This window comes from Cervus elaphus, chromosome 20 (assembly GCF_910594005.1).
Source record: "Cervus elaphus chromosome 20, mCerEla1.1, whole genome shotgun sequence".
Classification (NCBI taxonomy): Eukaryota; Metazoa; Chordata; class Mammalia; order Artiodactyla; family Cervidae; genus Cervus; species Cervus elaphus.
Genome location: NC_057834.1, coordinates 129041494 through 129058564, shown reverse-complemented (window position 1 = coordinate 129058564; position 17071 = coordinate 129041494). Strand labels below are relative to the sequence as shown.

At 50.9% G+C, this 17071-nt stretch overlaps 1 protein-coding gene across 4 annotated transcripts in view; it reads right to left on the bottom strand.

Moving 5' to 3' along the window:
- The window catches only part of GRIK3 (glutamate ionotropic receptor kainate type subunit 3), a 246912-nt gene that overhangs the window by 33762 nt on the left and 196079 nt on the right, over positions 1-17071 (bottom strand). For all 4 annotated transcript variants that reach the window (XM_043877979.1, XM_043877978.1, XM_043877980.1 and 1 more), the window contains exon 10: positions 14024-14227. In XM_043877979.1, coding sequence (XP_043733914.1) covers positions 14024-14227 — 204 coding nt within the window. The remainder of the gene's footprint in view (positions 1-14023; positions 14228-17071) is intronic.

Here is a 17071-nt window from a genome sequence, read left to right as displayed (position 1 = left end):
GTGAGAGAGACACAGACAGACTATGAGCAAAACCTAAGACTAGCAGGGGCCAGAACATCCCTTCTTGAAAGGAGGAGAGATGAGGGAGTGAAGTGGAGTTTGTTGCCTGAACCCCGGAACCCTTTAACACTCTTCAGTTTCACTATTTACTAATTCTTCTTCTGGGCCAGGCAATGCCCAGGGTGCTGGGAAACAACGGTGAATTAGACTTAAACCCCTGTTATCCAAGGGCTGATGGCCTTGAGGAAGAGGACAGTGGTATCAATATGTGGAGAATGGAACACTATCACAGCTGTAACCCATGTGGTCCATTCTCAAAATGGTGCCTTGTCAAATATAGTTCAGCAATCTACAAATATTTAAAAATAGCTTGTGTTCTTTCTTTGTGACTTTCAAATGTCATGAAGAGGACACAGAATCCACAGCGCCCCTTGTTTCTATCTGTTTTCCTTTCCTATCTACTTCTCGCAGGCTTCACCCCATTTTGGATATTCCATATATCCTCAAAGCCCCAAAAACCTGTTGGGCAAAAATAATACTCTCTTTGGCGGGAAAGGGTGGGGGAAGAAATGAAACAGACAAATTTTGAGCCCTCTTTAGTAGCAGAGGGGAGGGAACAGAACAGAGCAGGGGAGGCACAGAAGGGGTTGGAGAAAGGTAGGGATGTTCACACGCCAATGAAGCTTACCCCATCACAATTTTAACGAGGGGAGTAGTTAAAGTGTCATATCTCTAGTCTGAGCTTTCTCTGATTAAATATCTGCAGTCTCCCCTTCCCACCTTTGCAGGCTTGCCCCAGTGCTCTCCTCCAGCGGAAGGTCCCACTTACCTGCTTCTTGTTTACCACATTCCCTTCTTGACCTCCGTGTTTTACACATGCTGTGCCCTGTTGAGAATGCCTCTCCCTGCTAATTTTCACCGCCTTAAATGTTCCTTTGCACATGCTACCTCTTCCAAGAAGCCCTCCCTGATAACCTCCAATTCTAAATGCCCATGAAGCTCCCTCTGTCCTGTGGTAAGGTCCTAACCTGCTCAGTTGAAATGGCAGTATGTGCAGGTATGCGTCCTTTTGTCATATCTGCCTACTTACCTCTAAATTCCTAAGTGTAGTTGGGACTATGGCTGGTTCACTGCTTTGCTTTTCTACTCCCAAGCCCCATCTCAGCCTATGCAGTGTTTGTTAGTTAATAATGTTTCCCTCTGAGAGGCTTTCCCTTGGGCTCCTGTGGATATTTACCAGAATGTGAACAAAATAATCACTGCCCTTCCTCAGATGGGGCAGAACAGAATGGGAGGCTGAGTCCTAAAGACCAGCACTAAAGACCCTTTCGCTAAGGGCGGCAGCAGCTGCCTCTGAGAACCCCCTTCCAAACAACAGTCCCTAGGCAGCCACCTGCTGACTTGGCCCAGCTTAATTAGTGGATTAATTAATTAAACAATTAATTAATTATTTTGTGAGATCCACCAGGCACTAGGGATACACAGCTGAGCCAAACAGACATGGTTTCTGCCTTTATGGGGCTTACAGTCTAGTAGGGAAAATGGACATTAACCAAATTCTTTTCTAAGTGGTAGCTGTTAACACACCTCTGACTTCACCAATCCTAGAATAGAAACCAGCAACCAAGCTGAAATGAGACTTCAAGGCAAGGGGGATTGATATGGGTAGAACTCCAGCTCTAAAATGACTCTGCTGGTGCCCCAGGCTGGGGGACATTGGCAAACACATAACCCTGATGTTGCTCACCCCACTGTTTCTCCTTCTAACACCAGCCCCCGTGGCTGATTATTGACACTAGGAGCCCGAGGCTTTAGTGAATCTCAGGACTACTTGGGAACATCAAGGAAGGGGAGCCTATTAGAAAGGCTGTTTCATACTGGGATCTTTCTTTGGTACATTTCTAAACGTGTGTATTGGAACTTGCCTAGCTTTGAAGGCAAGGGAGAAGAAATGGGCAGCTGCTGCTACCTCGGGTCCTTGGAGCACTCTCATCTCGGGGTGTGTACAAAGGAAAGCAATAAAAGGAGAGAGAACTGTCAGGGAAGGTGCCCAGTGACTGGTGTGTATTTGGTCAAGACCTACTGTGCAACAGTCGGGGGTGCAGAGGTGAGCAAGAGACGCAGCTCTGCTCCCATGCAGCTTCCAGGCAAGGGAATCCCTATTGGAGGCTGTGGATAAGACTCCAAGTGGAGTGGGAACTGCAGTGGGACATTCTGGAGGGTCCCTTTGAGTCCTGAAGTTCTCAGATTCCTATAATGTTGACATGTCATGATTCTAGAACTTGGCTTCCCCTAGCCCTGTCCTTTCAAAGCACATCGCTTTGGGAGGCTCTGTTCTGACTCCAAAGTCATCATCACTGCTCAGAATGCATTTGGAACTGGTCTCTGGGAATGACTTCTGGGGCTTGGAGGGGATTCTTGGGAAGAACCTCAAAGTCAGCGGTGGCAAATCTTCCCTTGGCTTTTGATGGCAGGTTGGATGAGAGTGTTAGTAACTGGAGGATCAAGGTGTTTGTGGCCAAAGCTTTTCCCAACTAGGAGTATTCCTGGGCTAGCCAGAAAGCCAACCATAGGGCCACAGGCCCTCTTTCTTTCCCCAGATGGTCTCAGAAGCTCCCTACCAGCCTTTCTGCTCTCTGGTTTTAATGGTGTTAGAAGGCAAAGGGTGTCTAGGCATTCTGTGCCTACAGCAGCAAGACAGCTGGTCAACCCGACTTCCTTTATGAGAAGTTTTGATGTGTGTTCTCCCTTGGGCTTCAGCAAGGCTGGAGTTCTCCACTTTGGTTTAGGCAGGAAATACTACATTTCACCGTTGGTTACGATTTCTTTGAAAAAGGCATTATTTTGTCCAACTTCCCTTGAAAGAGCCGAACAGATGTCAAGCCTTTGCTGTTTCAGCTCATTACTCAGAATGAAAGGCCCAATCTTGGCAGGCTCTTCCTACTTGTGCAAGTTTTCTTTGAGGATGATTCATAAAATCATAGGCTGTCAGAGCTGGACAAGAGACCTTCAGCACATCTATTCCAACCTGTACTATTTATGGAGGGAAACTGAGGCTCACAGAGGGTCCGAAGACTTTGCTCTCAGTAATCACGTCCTTGAACAAACCAAACCTCTGACTCATCTGACATATTCATTGGTCTTATGATTGGTTTGTTAGCCCAATCTGCCTCACCGAAGACCTTCCATACCTTTTTCTATAAACTTCTGAACCAGACAGGATAGCACTTCCAGGACTCCATCACCATAAGCAGCTTTCTACTTACAAAGAAGCTGTCCTACTCTCCTCCAAGCTTACATGAGGTCAATTGGCACCACTTGCTTTGCCACGTTAAGCTGTAGCTTAAGTAGCTACAACTCCACATTTTTGCCCTTCTTATCCAGGCCCCTTGGCTGCTGGTCAGACACTAGCCTCATGCCTCAGAGCGAAACCCGGCAAGCCTCAGCTTGGACCTGTGTCTGGTGTCCCTGTTGGCACCTGCCTACTTTGATTCCCAAGTAAGATCTCGACCAGATTCCCCATCTATGTGCTCTGCCTCTTGACTGGGGTCCCCCAGGGCATCTGCTTGCTGACTATGAACCTGTTATAGTTTAAATATACCTTTTGTGGAGAGAACTATTATCTTTTGTGGATACTTCTGGTAGCTCAGCTGGTAAAGAATCCACCTGCAATGCAGGAGACCCCGGTTCGAATCCTGGGTCAGGAAGATCTGCTGGAGAAGGGATAGGCTACCCATTCCAGTATTCTTGGGCTTCCCTAGAGGCTCAGTTGGTAAAGAACTACCTGCAGTGTGGGAGACCTGGGTTCGATCCCTGGGTTGGGAAGATCCCTTGGAGAAGGGAAAGACTACCCACTCCAGTATTCTGGCCTGGAGAATCCCATGGACTGTATAGTCCATGGGGTTGCAAAGAGTTGGACACGACTGAGCAACTTTCACTTTCACTTATACACCAAGCACTGCTATGTGTACTATATATATTACCTTATGTGACCCTCCCAGCAGCCCCATGATGCAGTAAACATGAACACCACATCCCAGGTAAGGGTAATGTGGTTCAGTTAGGCTAGGAGATTTGGTCAAGCTTGTGAGTGGTCAGTGGCATTGGTGATACAGAAATGAGCAGAGCTGCCTTCCAAGCTGATGAGTGGCTGAGCCAGTGCATGGACCCAGTTGACCATGACCTCAAACTCGAATGTTTTATCACTCTACATACCAGCCACATTCAGTGAGTTGAATTGTGCATCCTCTTCCAAATATGTTCAAGCCCTAACACGTGGTACATGTGAATGTGACATTACCTGGAAATAGGCTCCTCCTCCCCTTGCCTACTCCCCACTAAAACAGTATCTTATTATTGTCACTATGATTAAATAATCTTAGAGATATTCCTGAGTAGAGTAACTGGGACTTTGCTAAGGAAGGACTCACTTTTTATGTCTTCAGTGGGATTGTTCACGCCCCCAAAGATCTGTTTTTCTCTCAAGCTCCTGCCTAGTGCCCCTAAATCCATTGGTGACCAAAACAGCCTCTTCTGAGTGTGCAGCCTTATGGAAGTCTCCTGGCACAAGCCTGTTTTTAAATTCAGACTCTCTGCATCACAAGAGTTCCCTTAGATGTCCCCCAGCAACACACCCCATGTGGTTTAAAATCCCCCTAATACTACTGTCTAATTATCAGAAGAGCTAAAATAAAACAATGTTGATCATACCAAATGGCAATGAGGATGCAGAGCAACTGGATCCCTCACAGGTGGTTGGTGGAGATGCATAATGGTGAAGCCACTGAAGTTACTGGTTATTATAAAAAGACAGAACTCAGGAACAGCCAGATGGAAGAGATGCATAGGGCAAGTTATACAGGACTGGGTGTGGCACTTCCATGCTTTCTCTTTCACTGGGCGTCCCATCCTCCCCACATTGTCACATGTTCACCAACCCAGAAGCTCTGGAAATTAGGCTCTTGTGGAAGTCACCAAGTTAAGATGAAGTCATACTGGATTAGGGTGAACTCTAAATCCAATGACTGATGTTCTTATAAAAGAGGAGAGGATACACAGATACACATGGAGGAGCCATGTGATGATGGAGGAAGAAACTGGAGTAATGTAGCTTTGAGCCAAAGATTCCAGGGATTGCCAGCCACAGCAGACACTAGGAGAGTCATTGAACAAATGCTCCCTCCAAAGGGACCAACTCTGCAGACACCTTGATTTCTGACTTCTGGCCTCCAGAACTGAGAGGGAATAAACTTCTGTTGTTTTAAGTCCCTAGGTTTGTGACGGCCCAAGGACACTCATACACATATTACTCAGATTCTGGGGAGGACGCATGCAACTCCCTGGACCACTTGCTGCCAGCCCTGCTCCTGCACCTGATCCATTCTGGTAGTCAAGTTTTATGGCTGGGCCCACCCTGCCCTTCCTGAGCTCATATGGCATTTCCAGAGACCTGAACTTGACTCTGGCTCCTGACCATGACTGCCTGGGCCTCCCCAGAATACACTTTGCAATACCTGGTCATGCCTGGGAACCCTGTGGCTGCAGGAACATGCTGATTTGCCCCTACTTTCCACCAGGTCCTTGTACTTCTACTTCCAAAGCCACCCAAGAAAACAAGGCTCACTCTTGCCACAAAGGCAGGACTTGAACCTGGGGCTCTGTCTGCTGGCTCTCTGCCCACATCTCTAGTGTGTGGGATCCATGGAATTCACCTTCCATTCTTTCCCCAAAGTGTTGTTTCTCCAAATAGAATCTTGTCTGATTCCCAATGCTGCTTAGTATATGTTAAGATTTTTCCCTCTGCCCTCCAGAAAATTCTTATTATGGGTTCATGAAGCCATTAACAATCTAGCTGGTGCTGTCCAACAGAACTTTCTGCCATGATGTAAATGCTTTATATCTTCACTCTCCAATATGGTAGCCACTGGCCACAAGTAGAATTTGAAATGTGGCTTGTATAACCGAGGAACTAAATTTATACTTTGATTTCATTCATTTTAAATTAAGTAATTTAAATTAATGTAACCAGTTGATTTTAATTAAACTTCAAGTTTAAATAACCCCATGTGGCTGGTGGCTACTGCATTAGAAAGTGCAGTTCCAGTACTGCCTGCCTCTACAGTCTCACCTCCCATCTTGTTCCCCCTGGTTCTCTGCCCACTGGCTTCTTTCAGACCCTCCAGTCCATGCTCACCTCAGGACCTTTGCACAATACTCTTCTCTACCTGGAACTTCTTCCTCCCTGAAGTCTTTTGTCTAGCTCATATCTGCTTCTCCTTCAGATCTCAGCTCAAACATCACTTCCACAGACAAAATCCTCAGATGACATCCAGCCTCCCCGGTGATGACTCTCACAGCACCAGGTACTTGTGCTCTTAGCATGGATCACAGTTGTGATTTCAGAGGTTTTGAGTGATTTCCTCTCTACTGGCCCATGAGCTCCTGAGAGCTGGCCTGAGTCAGTGTCTTTTCACTATGGTACGCCCTCCACCTAACACAGTGTTCAGCTCACAGCAGGCCTCCAAGGAGAGACTTGGGGACTGAATGAATGGGATGTTGCTGGGTTAGAAGAGACACTCAGAGCTGGCTGGCTGGGCACCTCGCAGTTTCTAAGAGCAAGTCACAGAGCAAGTTCATCTGCTGATGAACCCCAGACTCCAAGCTGAAGAAAACACAGAGCCCCCTGAAAAGCCCTAGACATTAACCCAACAGCCAGCAACCTCAATAACCCACACATCTGAACAGAGGGGAAAGGAGTGCTAGTAAATTCATGAATGTCAGCGGATGGGTCCGCTACTAACACCTGTGATTCACAGGCCAGCTTCCTGAGCTGATGGCAGCCTCATGGCCTGACAGTGAGGAATGATGCTGTGTTTCTCCCTGGCCTGGGAGAGCAGCGGATTCCTGAGTCCCAGCAGGCACCATGCTGTACCTCTGTCCCCAGGAAGCATGAGCAGGTCCTCCTGCTTCGTAGTCACAGGGACCCTGGGGACGGATGAGCTACGGCTCCATCTCCTATCTCTAGTGGTTCTCTTTCCCCATCCCACAGGGCCCTAAAAGTGGCATCGGCCCAGATAGGTCCTGCCCAGTCAAGCCCAAGGACCCGGGGACAGGGAGCCCCCTCCCTCTGCAGGCTGTGAGGTCCGAGTTGTACATTCCCATAGCCCCTGCACTGGTCCTCACACAGCTGAATGTTAATTTGTAAGTCACTGCTTAACATCTAGCTCCTCTGCTGGGACATAAGTTCTGGTTGGGGAGGGTGCAGGGTAGAGGGAGGTGGGTAGGGACTACATTTATTTCACTCGCTGATGCATCTCTAGGATTAGTACCAAGGCAGGCAAAAAGCAGGGGCTTGGTCCGGTTTTGTTGGAAGACTGAGCATCAAAGTCCCCCCAGGAATTCTGATCAACCCTTACTCCAGCCTGTGGGCTGAGCTCTGGCCTGTTTACCTGTTCAGCAGCCCCATTCTCTCTGAGGCCATGCTGACCCCTGCCAGCCTGCCAGGTCCTGACTCTCTCTTACCAGCCTCCCTCCAGAGTTTGGACTGCAACCTTGCCCTTAATGGCAACCTTTCTTATGACTATCAGTGGTCCCTAGCATTCACTGATAGCCCTCACTTGTCCTCCTGGCCCTCTTCAGTCAGGTCCTAGTGACATTTTCAGCTCCATGGCACCCTCAGTGACAACCCTGGGGAGGAGCCCCCTCTGCAGGGCATCTGTTCCCCCCACCCCAAGCCTGACCTGCTCCATCTGGGACTCTGCCCTGCCCCCAGGGGGGCTCCCAGCATGCCTTGCTGCAAAGCGCCCTGTTCTCAGCTATAAGAGTGGACTTGGGTAAAGCCTTCCCCGGCCTTGCAAACAGGGGTTGGGTCCAACACATACAGGACAGAAACAAGGTCTCTGTCCCAGTTAGGAGGACGATGGGACACAGAAGGGTGATGGTGGTGTGTCTTTGAGACCAGATCTTCCTATCACATATGCTAGCCTACCTGGAGGCTGGGAGACCGGAGTGCGTAGTCTCAAGGTCATGGCTATTACTGGGGGGCATCTTTTCAAGTCCCTGCCCCTCCTCCTTCTGCCCCTCAGGTACCATCTTCTGCTGCATGCCAGGGAGCTAGAAATCACCCAGACCCCCTCCCTGGATCTCTCTGGATGCTGCCAGCCAAGGGCACGGGAAAGGCATTTCCTGAGTTACCCTCACCTCTCGCAAGTCTTCAGTACCTTCCTCCAGGCTTTCCTGGGATGGATCATCAGCAACTTCCCACTGGTTTCCGATCAGTGGGATCTCTCAGCCCAGGCCCCAGCCTAGGAGCCAGGGAAGCTCTTTCACTTACCACACTCCTCTCACAGAACAGTGACATCTATTCACACAGTCATAGATTGCCTGTTTCCTCCCCTAGAACGTAAGATCCCGACACTCAGGGAATGGATCCTGACTGTTTTGTTCACACTGTATCCATGGCACCTAGCATGGGACTTAACTGAATAAATTGAATGAACAAATAAATGAATAACCTGATCAAAGGAGGCATTGGCTGGATTCCCCCTCTGAGGTTTACAAGAGGTCACCCAGTGAGCCTTCTCTTGGGGTCTGGGGCACCGCCATTCTTGGGGGAGGGTACCCTGAGTCACGAGCAGTGTCCATTGATGTCCTCCCAGCCAGCCAGTGCCGCACTTATCAATCAGCAATGTAGCTACCGATAACCTCAGAAAAGCTTGTATATATCTAAAGAGATGGGACAGGTGCTAGAAACTTCCTAAGTGTTGACCGATGAGTTGTGTACCCACGATTCACACATAGGCCTCCTGAACTGATGGACACCCGGGAGTGAGATGTGAAGCCTGTGCCTTTCCCAGGCCTGGGAGAACGGCCCGCTCCTGAATCCCCGCAGGGCTGTCTTTCAGGATGGCTCAGCTGGCGTTCCCCACTTTGTGGCACACTATGGGGGATACACCACACCTCCATTCCCATCCCTAGAATATACCCCCTCCCCTACTCCCTGCATATCTGCAAGGCTGGCGTCTGCCCAGGGTCCGCCCAGGGAACCTTACTGCTCACCCCGCAGGACCCCAGGAGGGCAGAGACTTCAGCAACCTAGGTGCCCCCATCCAGGTCAGTACCCACATCCGAGCCCTGAATATCTCTCCTTCATTTTTCAAGTTTCAGCTCCAAGAGTCACCTCTGCAGGGAAGTCTGAGTCATTTTCCTGCTTTATACTCCCAAAGTCCCCTATACATATTCCCCCTTGCAGCACTGATCAAAATTTTAATGAAATTTAACTCGGCTGATTCACTGCTTGTTCCTAGAGGGGCAGGAATCACGTTGACCTTGGTTGCTCCTACATCTCCTGTCACCGCCCTGGGTCTGGTACGTCATTTGTGCTTGGCTCACCCCTCTCATGCACCAGGTCAGACCCTCTGGCCACCACCAGCCTCATACAGGCACAACTGACAGCATTTCAGCTCCTGTCTACCTGGGCACTTCTTGCACACAGACACCCCCTGCCCCCACAACTTTCTGTGGATGCTCCTGCAGGGTCCTGACTGGTTCCCATGTCTGCCCTGCCAAACCCAGAAATGCATGGAAATCAGGAGCCAGTGGATACACCTATTCCTCTTCTCCCTTCACCCCAAGAGATGGCTCTGAAACACACTTTGTCAGGCTTTTCTGGGGTGCCGACTTGGATTAGTCTCACTCAGTAGTGACCAGCTCAATATACATCCTTGTATTGGCCTTCCCTCCCCTCTGCTCCACTTCCCTGCTCTGACTCTCCCTGGTATCATACCTTCCAACTCAATCAGCAGTGGTATCTATGCCTCCTCCTCAGGCCCCGTCCTCCAGGAGCCCAGGCCCCGCCCTCCAGGAGCCCAGGCCCCGCCCTCCAGGAGCCCAGGCCCCGCCCCATGAGCCCAGGCCCCACCCTCCAGGAGCCCAGGCCCCGCCTCCAGGGGCCCAGGCCCCGCCCCCAGGAGCCCAGGCTGAAACGGGGCTCCATAAAGCTTTGCAGAAAGAATGAAGGAACAATTCTCAGCAGGAGGGTTGGCTTGTTCCCGTTGCTCCCTCTGACCTCAGCTTCTCTTCAACAGCCCCCTCGCCCCTGCAGCTCTACTGCTACCTTGCTCCTTGTCCTCTCTCACACCTGGCTGTCTAGACCCCTACCTCCTGCCAGGCTCTTTCCACATCTTTCCAGGCTGGTCCAAACCCATTTTTGTCCAGCCGCTTCCATGAACCAGGGAAACTGCCTTATGTTATAGTGAGATGTAACAATTTCAAGATAAAAGAATGAACAGCTTCCTGTGGCCAGAGGGCATTCAGGCCTCCCTTTGAGGCCAGGCTCCTGTTCCCTCTTAGTCCCCTACTGTTCAAGGGCCCGGGAGAGCAGCCAGGACAGGACTCCTTGGTCTCTGAGAGCAAAGCTTGGGGAGGCCAGGCTGGGGTGCTCAGAGAAGCCGTGCTGGGGCTGACCTATACCCCTAGGAGATGGCACTCGTGCTAACCCATGGGTGCAGTTCCATCCTCACCTGCCTCCACCTCCCCACCTGCTGCTTCAGACCCTGTGTCCACACCTTCCCAGCAACCTCTTTCCTCCTTTGGCTCCATCGCCCACTCTTCCTGGCTCTCCTCCCTCCACTCTGGCCTTGTAGGAGCGGGCATCACGTGGAGGCCTCCTTTTCACCCCATTCTCACACCATTGAGGGTCCTGCCCCCAGTCCTCTCTTTTCTCTCCATCAATCCCCACTCTAAGTATCCAGCCACAAGGGCAGTCACCTCTAGGAACCGCAATCCCACCATGATGTCAGATCTCTCCCGGATCATCTGCTTTCCCAGGAAGCTCTGTCTCTGGGGATGATGCCACCCTCTCCCCAGCCATCCAAGCTAGAATTTCACACCATGTCCTTGATTCCTCCCTGCCCTTCTCCTCCTTCATCCAGTCAACTGCCAACCTCATCAATTCTACCTTCATGGCTCCATCCTGTGCCATCAACTTCTCTCCTTTCTGACCACAATCCTTGGGGGCCACCATGCTCTCCTTCACCCAGGTCCCAGGGATGGCCTCCAGACTGGCTCCAGTTTAACCTGGCAGCACGAATCTCAATTTGATGTCACCTCCTTGCTCTGCATCTTTCAACTGTGCCTTGTAGCTCTCGGGATTAAAACAAAATTCCTCAAGTTAGCACCCAAGGTCCTTCAAGGCTCATCTCTTGCCTCCTTCTCCAGCAGCAGCCTCTCCTCTTGGTTCCAGGCTTTCCACACTTAGAGCTCTGTCTCCATACTCCCCAGCAAGGTTCCAGGCTTTCCACACTTAGAGCTCTGTCTCCATACTCCCCAGCAAGATCCCAGGCACCTGGTGCCGGAACAGAAGCTCTGGACGGCAGGTTTCGGGAAAGGTCTCCAGTGCAGTAAGTGGGTGATGTGTCACGTGCACCTCAATTCCCTGTGACTCTGATCAATGTGAGTCAGTTCCCTGAGTCTCCTTTTTAGATTCAGAGGGGCAAGATCCAGATCCCGGGGCACTGTGGCCCGCCAGGGTGACCATGGCTGAGGGGCGGACTCCCTCACTGTCATCATGGCCTCTCACATGCATAGTTTAGACAGGACATGTACATACTTTAGACAGGAGGAAATGGTGAGGAGTAAGACAGTCCTGTGCACTGAGCAATTACTGAGCGCCAGGCACTTGGCTAAACATTCTTGTACTGTAGCTCATTGAATCTTCCCACGAACCCCAGGCAGAAGACTTATTTTATTATTCCCACTTCCTAGATGTGGAAATAGAGGCCAGAGAGGTTGAATAGCTTTCCTGCTGTCAGTTAAAATGTGCTGGACCCTGTATTTGAATCCATCTCTCTTGGATTCCAAAGATATTAAAACACATGGGAGTAATTTAAGGCATGGACTCCAGTAGGAGACTTCCCAAATGGGGTCAGGGGAGGGTGGCGGGAGTGAGAGGCAGCAGGCAGTAGAGATGGAAATAGTGATGATCTGGGAGAGAGACGAGGAGGTGGATGGAGAAATCACTGCTCTGTCCAATCATCTGTTTTGCTCCCATGGTTGGAGACAACTTGGGGGAAGGCGAGGATGTGAGCAGGAGGGGGACACACGCTTTAGATCCCTCACCTTCCCCCATAACCTTGGCTCCTTGGACGGTCCGTGGCATGGACAGAGATGAGCAGAGAGTGTCAGTGAAGGACTTCTTAAGTCCTGCTGGTCAGAGGCTCCACCCAGGGCCTCCAAATGGCCCTCAGGGGGCAGATTCTTGCAAAGGTGGGCATTCATCATTTTTACATCTGCGTTCAGATCCCTAATAAGGAAGTAATAATATTGCCAAGCCTTTGCCACGCTTTCTATGAGCTAGTGAGAAGACTAATTATCTGACGACACTAATAAATGGTTATGATGTTATTAAAAATGGCACCAAGCTAGGATTAATAGGCTCATCAACTGTAGGGAATTGGGTTTAACAAGGTCCCCGCATGTGCTGTCAGGGCCCATGGTCTTGATGGATACTGGGCTGCATGCAGACCACGAACAAGACCCTCTCTTTCCTCCAGCTGAGGGTCAGCCTCGGAAGCTGCTGGGTTTTCTGGTCTTCCCCCTTGCAAATGGCTCTGCAGAGCTCTTGGGCTGCTGGGGATGCTGTGGATGGCAAAAGCGTCACTAGCCTTATTCCCCTCCACATGTGGCCTCCACTGTCCATGGGATCCCCCCCCCCTCCCCAGTCCAGCTCACCTCTGCAAATGACATGCTCAGATCCCACCCAGAGCCCCACACTCCAGAGCCCCACTCATAAAGCTCAGGGGGGAGCCGATAAATGGAGATGTCTCTGGGGCCTGCTGACTAATTTCCATAATAATTACAGTTATTACTAATAATGGTGACAACACCCCTCCCTCCCGGTTAGACTGAATTCCACAGTCTGGGAGCCGCTTCCCCACCAGTTGTCACCTCCGACAACAAGCGGGGAAGAACGCGGGGCAGGCATCATTATTCTCAGTGTTGAGGTAGGAAATGAGCTTAGGGAGAAAAAGAGACTTCCTGAAGCCCCTCCTCACGCCTCAAAGGAGTAGCCATAATGATAAAAATAATACAAGCAAGGACTGACACAGTGCTGACTGTGTAGTGTGCACATGTGAACTTAGTGCTCACCACCTCAGCCTATGGGGGAGGGAGGGGCATTGTTATCACTCCCATTTTACAGATGAGGAAACTGAGGAACAGAGAGGTTGAGAAACTTGTCCAGAAGCACACAGCTAGTAAGTGGGAGAGAAGGAATCAAGTCCAGACCGGGTTCATGCTCTTGACCATTAGCCTCTCCCCATAGCCTTCCCTGGGGGACTGATTTTCTAGGGCCGAGGAAATGACTCCACCACTGAGACTCTGTTGGAGCCTTCTTGCTCTGAGCTCCAGCCTCCTTCTCTTCCTGGCTCCCCTCTGACAGGGGCAGGAAGGCTGACCGAAGAAGGGCCTGAGGCTGCCTGTATGCACTTGGAGAGGCAAAGTGACAATAATCCTTTTGGCTGATGCTTCTCAGGTTGCAAAGACTGACTGCATGAACCCTGGGTCCTGCGGTCAGATGGCTCTTTGCAGACATCGGAACCCAGGGCTTTCAGAAGCAGAGAGCCTCCAAAAGACTCTCTCAGTCCCAGCTCCACGTCTTACTATCTGGGAGCCTTCATCTTTCTCTGCCTCAGCCTCCTCATCTGTTAAATGGGTGGTAATAAAAGTACCCATGTCATTGGGTTGTTGTAAGGATAAACGAGAGAAGAAATATAAGGGGTACAGATCATGTCCTTGCATCATTAGCAGGCCCTGGATAGAAAAAACCTTCTGGAAAGCGAAGGCCCTGAGCTGGAGGGCAGGTAATGTTTAGAATGTGCTGGGTGAGCCTGTACCAACGGCTCCTTTGTCTCCATCTCCCCTGCCCCAGGGTTGCGGTCTGCCAGGACGCCCCATCCTGATGTGCATAGAGGACTTGGCCAAGCCTCTGGGACGGCCCTGTCCATGGTGCTCCCACCCCACTTACGTGGTCGATGAGCTCCTTGATCATGCCGTTCCACTGGCCCTTGTCATCCTGTGCCCCGTATTTCCCATCCTCCACCAGCCGGATCTCGTAGGAGAAGCCCAGGATGTGGGCCAGTTCCTTGAGCAGGTCGATGCAGTAGCCCTCAAACCGGTCATTCCCAAACAGGGTCCTGTCGGACTTCCGGAACATGACAAAGGGCTCCTCCTGTGGGGACAGATGGGACAGGGGCTGAGGGAGGCTGAGTGGGTGGGGCAGGGCCGGCTGGGGTCAGAGAGCCTGGGCCCAGGCCTCTGCAAGGGTGTTCTAAGCCATCTTTGAGGGTGGCTCAAAAGAATGGCCCGCTAAGCCAGGAGAGGGAAAGCCAAGTTAGTGCCTCACAGATGGCCACCTACTGACGTGCCTGCAGAACTCAGTAGGTCCTTATGGATTTGATTGTCCCAATGTTCACAGAGCTAGAAGCTAGTGGAACTGGAATTTGAACTCAAGACTGTGATTCTGAATCTCACGTTCTCTCTGTTGCACCATCAACACAGGCTGATGGTTCTCAAAGTGTGGTCCCCAGACCAGCAGCATCACCTGGGAACTTGTCAGACTTGCACATTCTCAGGCCCCATCCAGAAATACTGAACCAGAAACTCTTAGGTGGGGCCTGGAAATGTGTGCTTTGAGAAGCCCTCCAGAGGCTTCTGAAGTCTGCTCAAGTGTGAGCACACTGCTCCAGAAGGCCTTCATCAAGTTTCTTCCCTGACTGCTCCCCCAAGAAAGTAAGTGAAAGTGTTAGTCGCTCAGTCATGTCCGACTGACTCACTGTGACCCCATGTGCTGTAGCCCGCCAGGCTCCTCTCTTCATGGGATTCTCCAGGCAAGAATACTGGAGGGGGTTGCCATTCTGTTCTCCAGGGGATCTTCCCTAACCAGGGATCGAACCCAGGTCTCCTGCATTGCAGGCAGATTCTTTACCGTCTGAGCCACCAGGGGAAGCCTGTCCCATCCCCCTCAACTCCTGCATAAGAAGACTAGACCTACCCGCTCCCTGATACCTTTCTCTCTTTCCAAGGATCTAGTTCCTGGCATTAGGATCTGCCGGTGACTCCTGGTAACTATGACAGTTTGCATTTACATGTGGACAGGCCAGGCACCAGGAAGTCAGCAGACGAAGTGATGCCTGTGGAGGACCCAGTGAAGAGCCTGGCAGAGCAGTGGAAGTAGCTGGTGTCACCTTGCTAGTCTTAATTTCAACCTTCTGGGATAGATACTAATAACCCCATCCTATAGATGCAGAGAGTAAGTTGGTGAAGACAAGGTGACTTGTGAGAGGTCACTCAGCTGCCATAGAGAGCGGATCTGGACTCAGGCTGGTGTGATCCCAGAGTGGGAGCTCTTAACCACCTCACTGTGCCAGAGGCCCTGAGTCACGCGGTGCCTCTCCCGAGTGGGCAGGGGGGTCCTCAGAAGGTGGCTTGTGTTCTACACTACACCTGCAGCTGTCCCATGTCAGGCTCCTCCTGCCCAGGTGATGGGGAGCCAGCACTGGGCTCTCAAAGGGCCCACCTCTGTCTGATTTCTCATTAGAAATAAACACTGATAACCCTGTAAAGAATAATTAGGGATGTGCTGTGCTTAGTCGCTCAGTCGCATCTGACTCTTTGCGACCCCATGGACTATAGCCGGCCAGGCTGCTCTGTCCATGGAGATTCTCCAGGCAAGAGTGGGTTGCCATGCCCTCCTCCGGGGATCTTCCCAACCCAGGGATTGAACCCAGGTCTCCTGCATTGCTGGCGGATTCTTTACTGTGAGCCACCAGGAAGCCCAAGAATACTGAAGTAGGTAGCTGATCCCTTCTCCAGGGGAACTTTCCAACCTAGGAATCGAACTTACCAGCTGAGCTACCCAGGAAGCCCAATAACTAGGAACAGAGACAGGAAAATGGTGAAAAAAGCTGTTGACCTTGTCTAGCATGAGATACACAGAGTGAGAAACTGCAATGTATGGGCTGAACTCAGCAAACTAATCATTTATTGAGTTCCTACTATGTATCAGTCACTGACAAACATTTTCATAAGCTGTTTGATTGAAGCTTGTAACACAGGTGACATTATCCCTATTTGATAGATGAGGAAACAGGCTCGGAGAAGGTCAGTAAGTTGCCCAAGGTCACATAGGAGTTGAACTATAGTCAGATGGAGTCCAAGTCCAGTCCTTCCTGCTTGTAGCTCCTTGGCCTTTCTGGACCTTAACCTTCCCCTCAGCCACCTCTGCACCCTCATGTGTCCGAACGTCTCAAGCCTTCAGCTGATGGGCAACAATCGTTAGCTGACAGAACACGCTTGTTCTGGGAAGCTAATGTCCTTGGACTCATAAGAAGAGCACATACCTCATTTGGAGGTGCCTGCCTGGTGGTTCAGCCAGTAAAGAATCTGCCTGCAGTGTGGGAGACTTGAGTTTGATCCCTGGGTTGGGAAGATCCCCTGGAGGAGGGTATGGCAACCCACTCCAGTATTCTTGCCTAGAGAATCCCCATGGACAGCGGAGCCTGGCAGTCTACAGTCCATGGAGTTGCAAAAGAGTTGGACACAGCTTAGCGACTAAGCACATCATTCTCTCAAGTGGTGATGAGAGAATGGGGCCATTCCTTTGCCACTACTGGACTCTGGAGCTGGCTGAGCCTGAAGGGCCTTCATCAGGGGTCCTCAGGTGCAGAAACCCACCGGCAGCCTCTTGTCAGGCTCCCACTGCAGAAGGTAGTCTCATTCTCTGGCCCTGTTTCCCCAGCAACACTAGCTCTTAAAATCCTGTCCCACCCCATGACTGATTCACTCTAGAGTTTCAACAGTCCCCTGGGATGCTGCAGAGAAAGGGCAAGGGAGTGTCTGTACCCCTAAGGGGTTCTGAGAAAACCACTTCGCAGTCTCATTGGGTGGAAATCTGGGTCCTTTGACTAGACTCCATGCGAAGTTTCAGTGCCCCCCATTCCCACCCCCAACCTAGCAGGCAACTCACAAGGCTGGAAGAAAGAGTCTAGGAGGTGCTGGGAAGGGGCTGGGACTG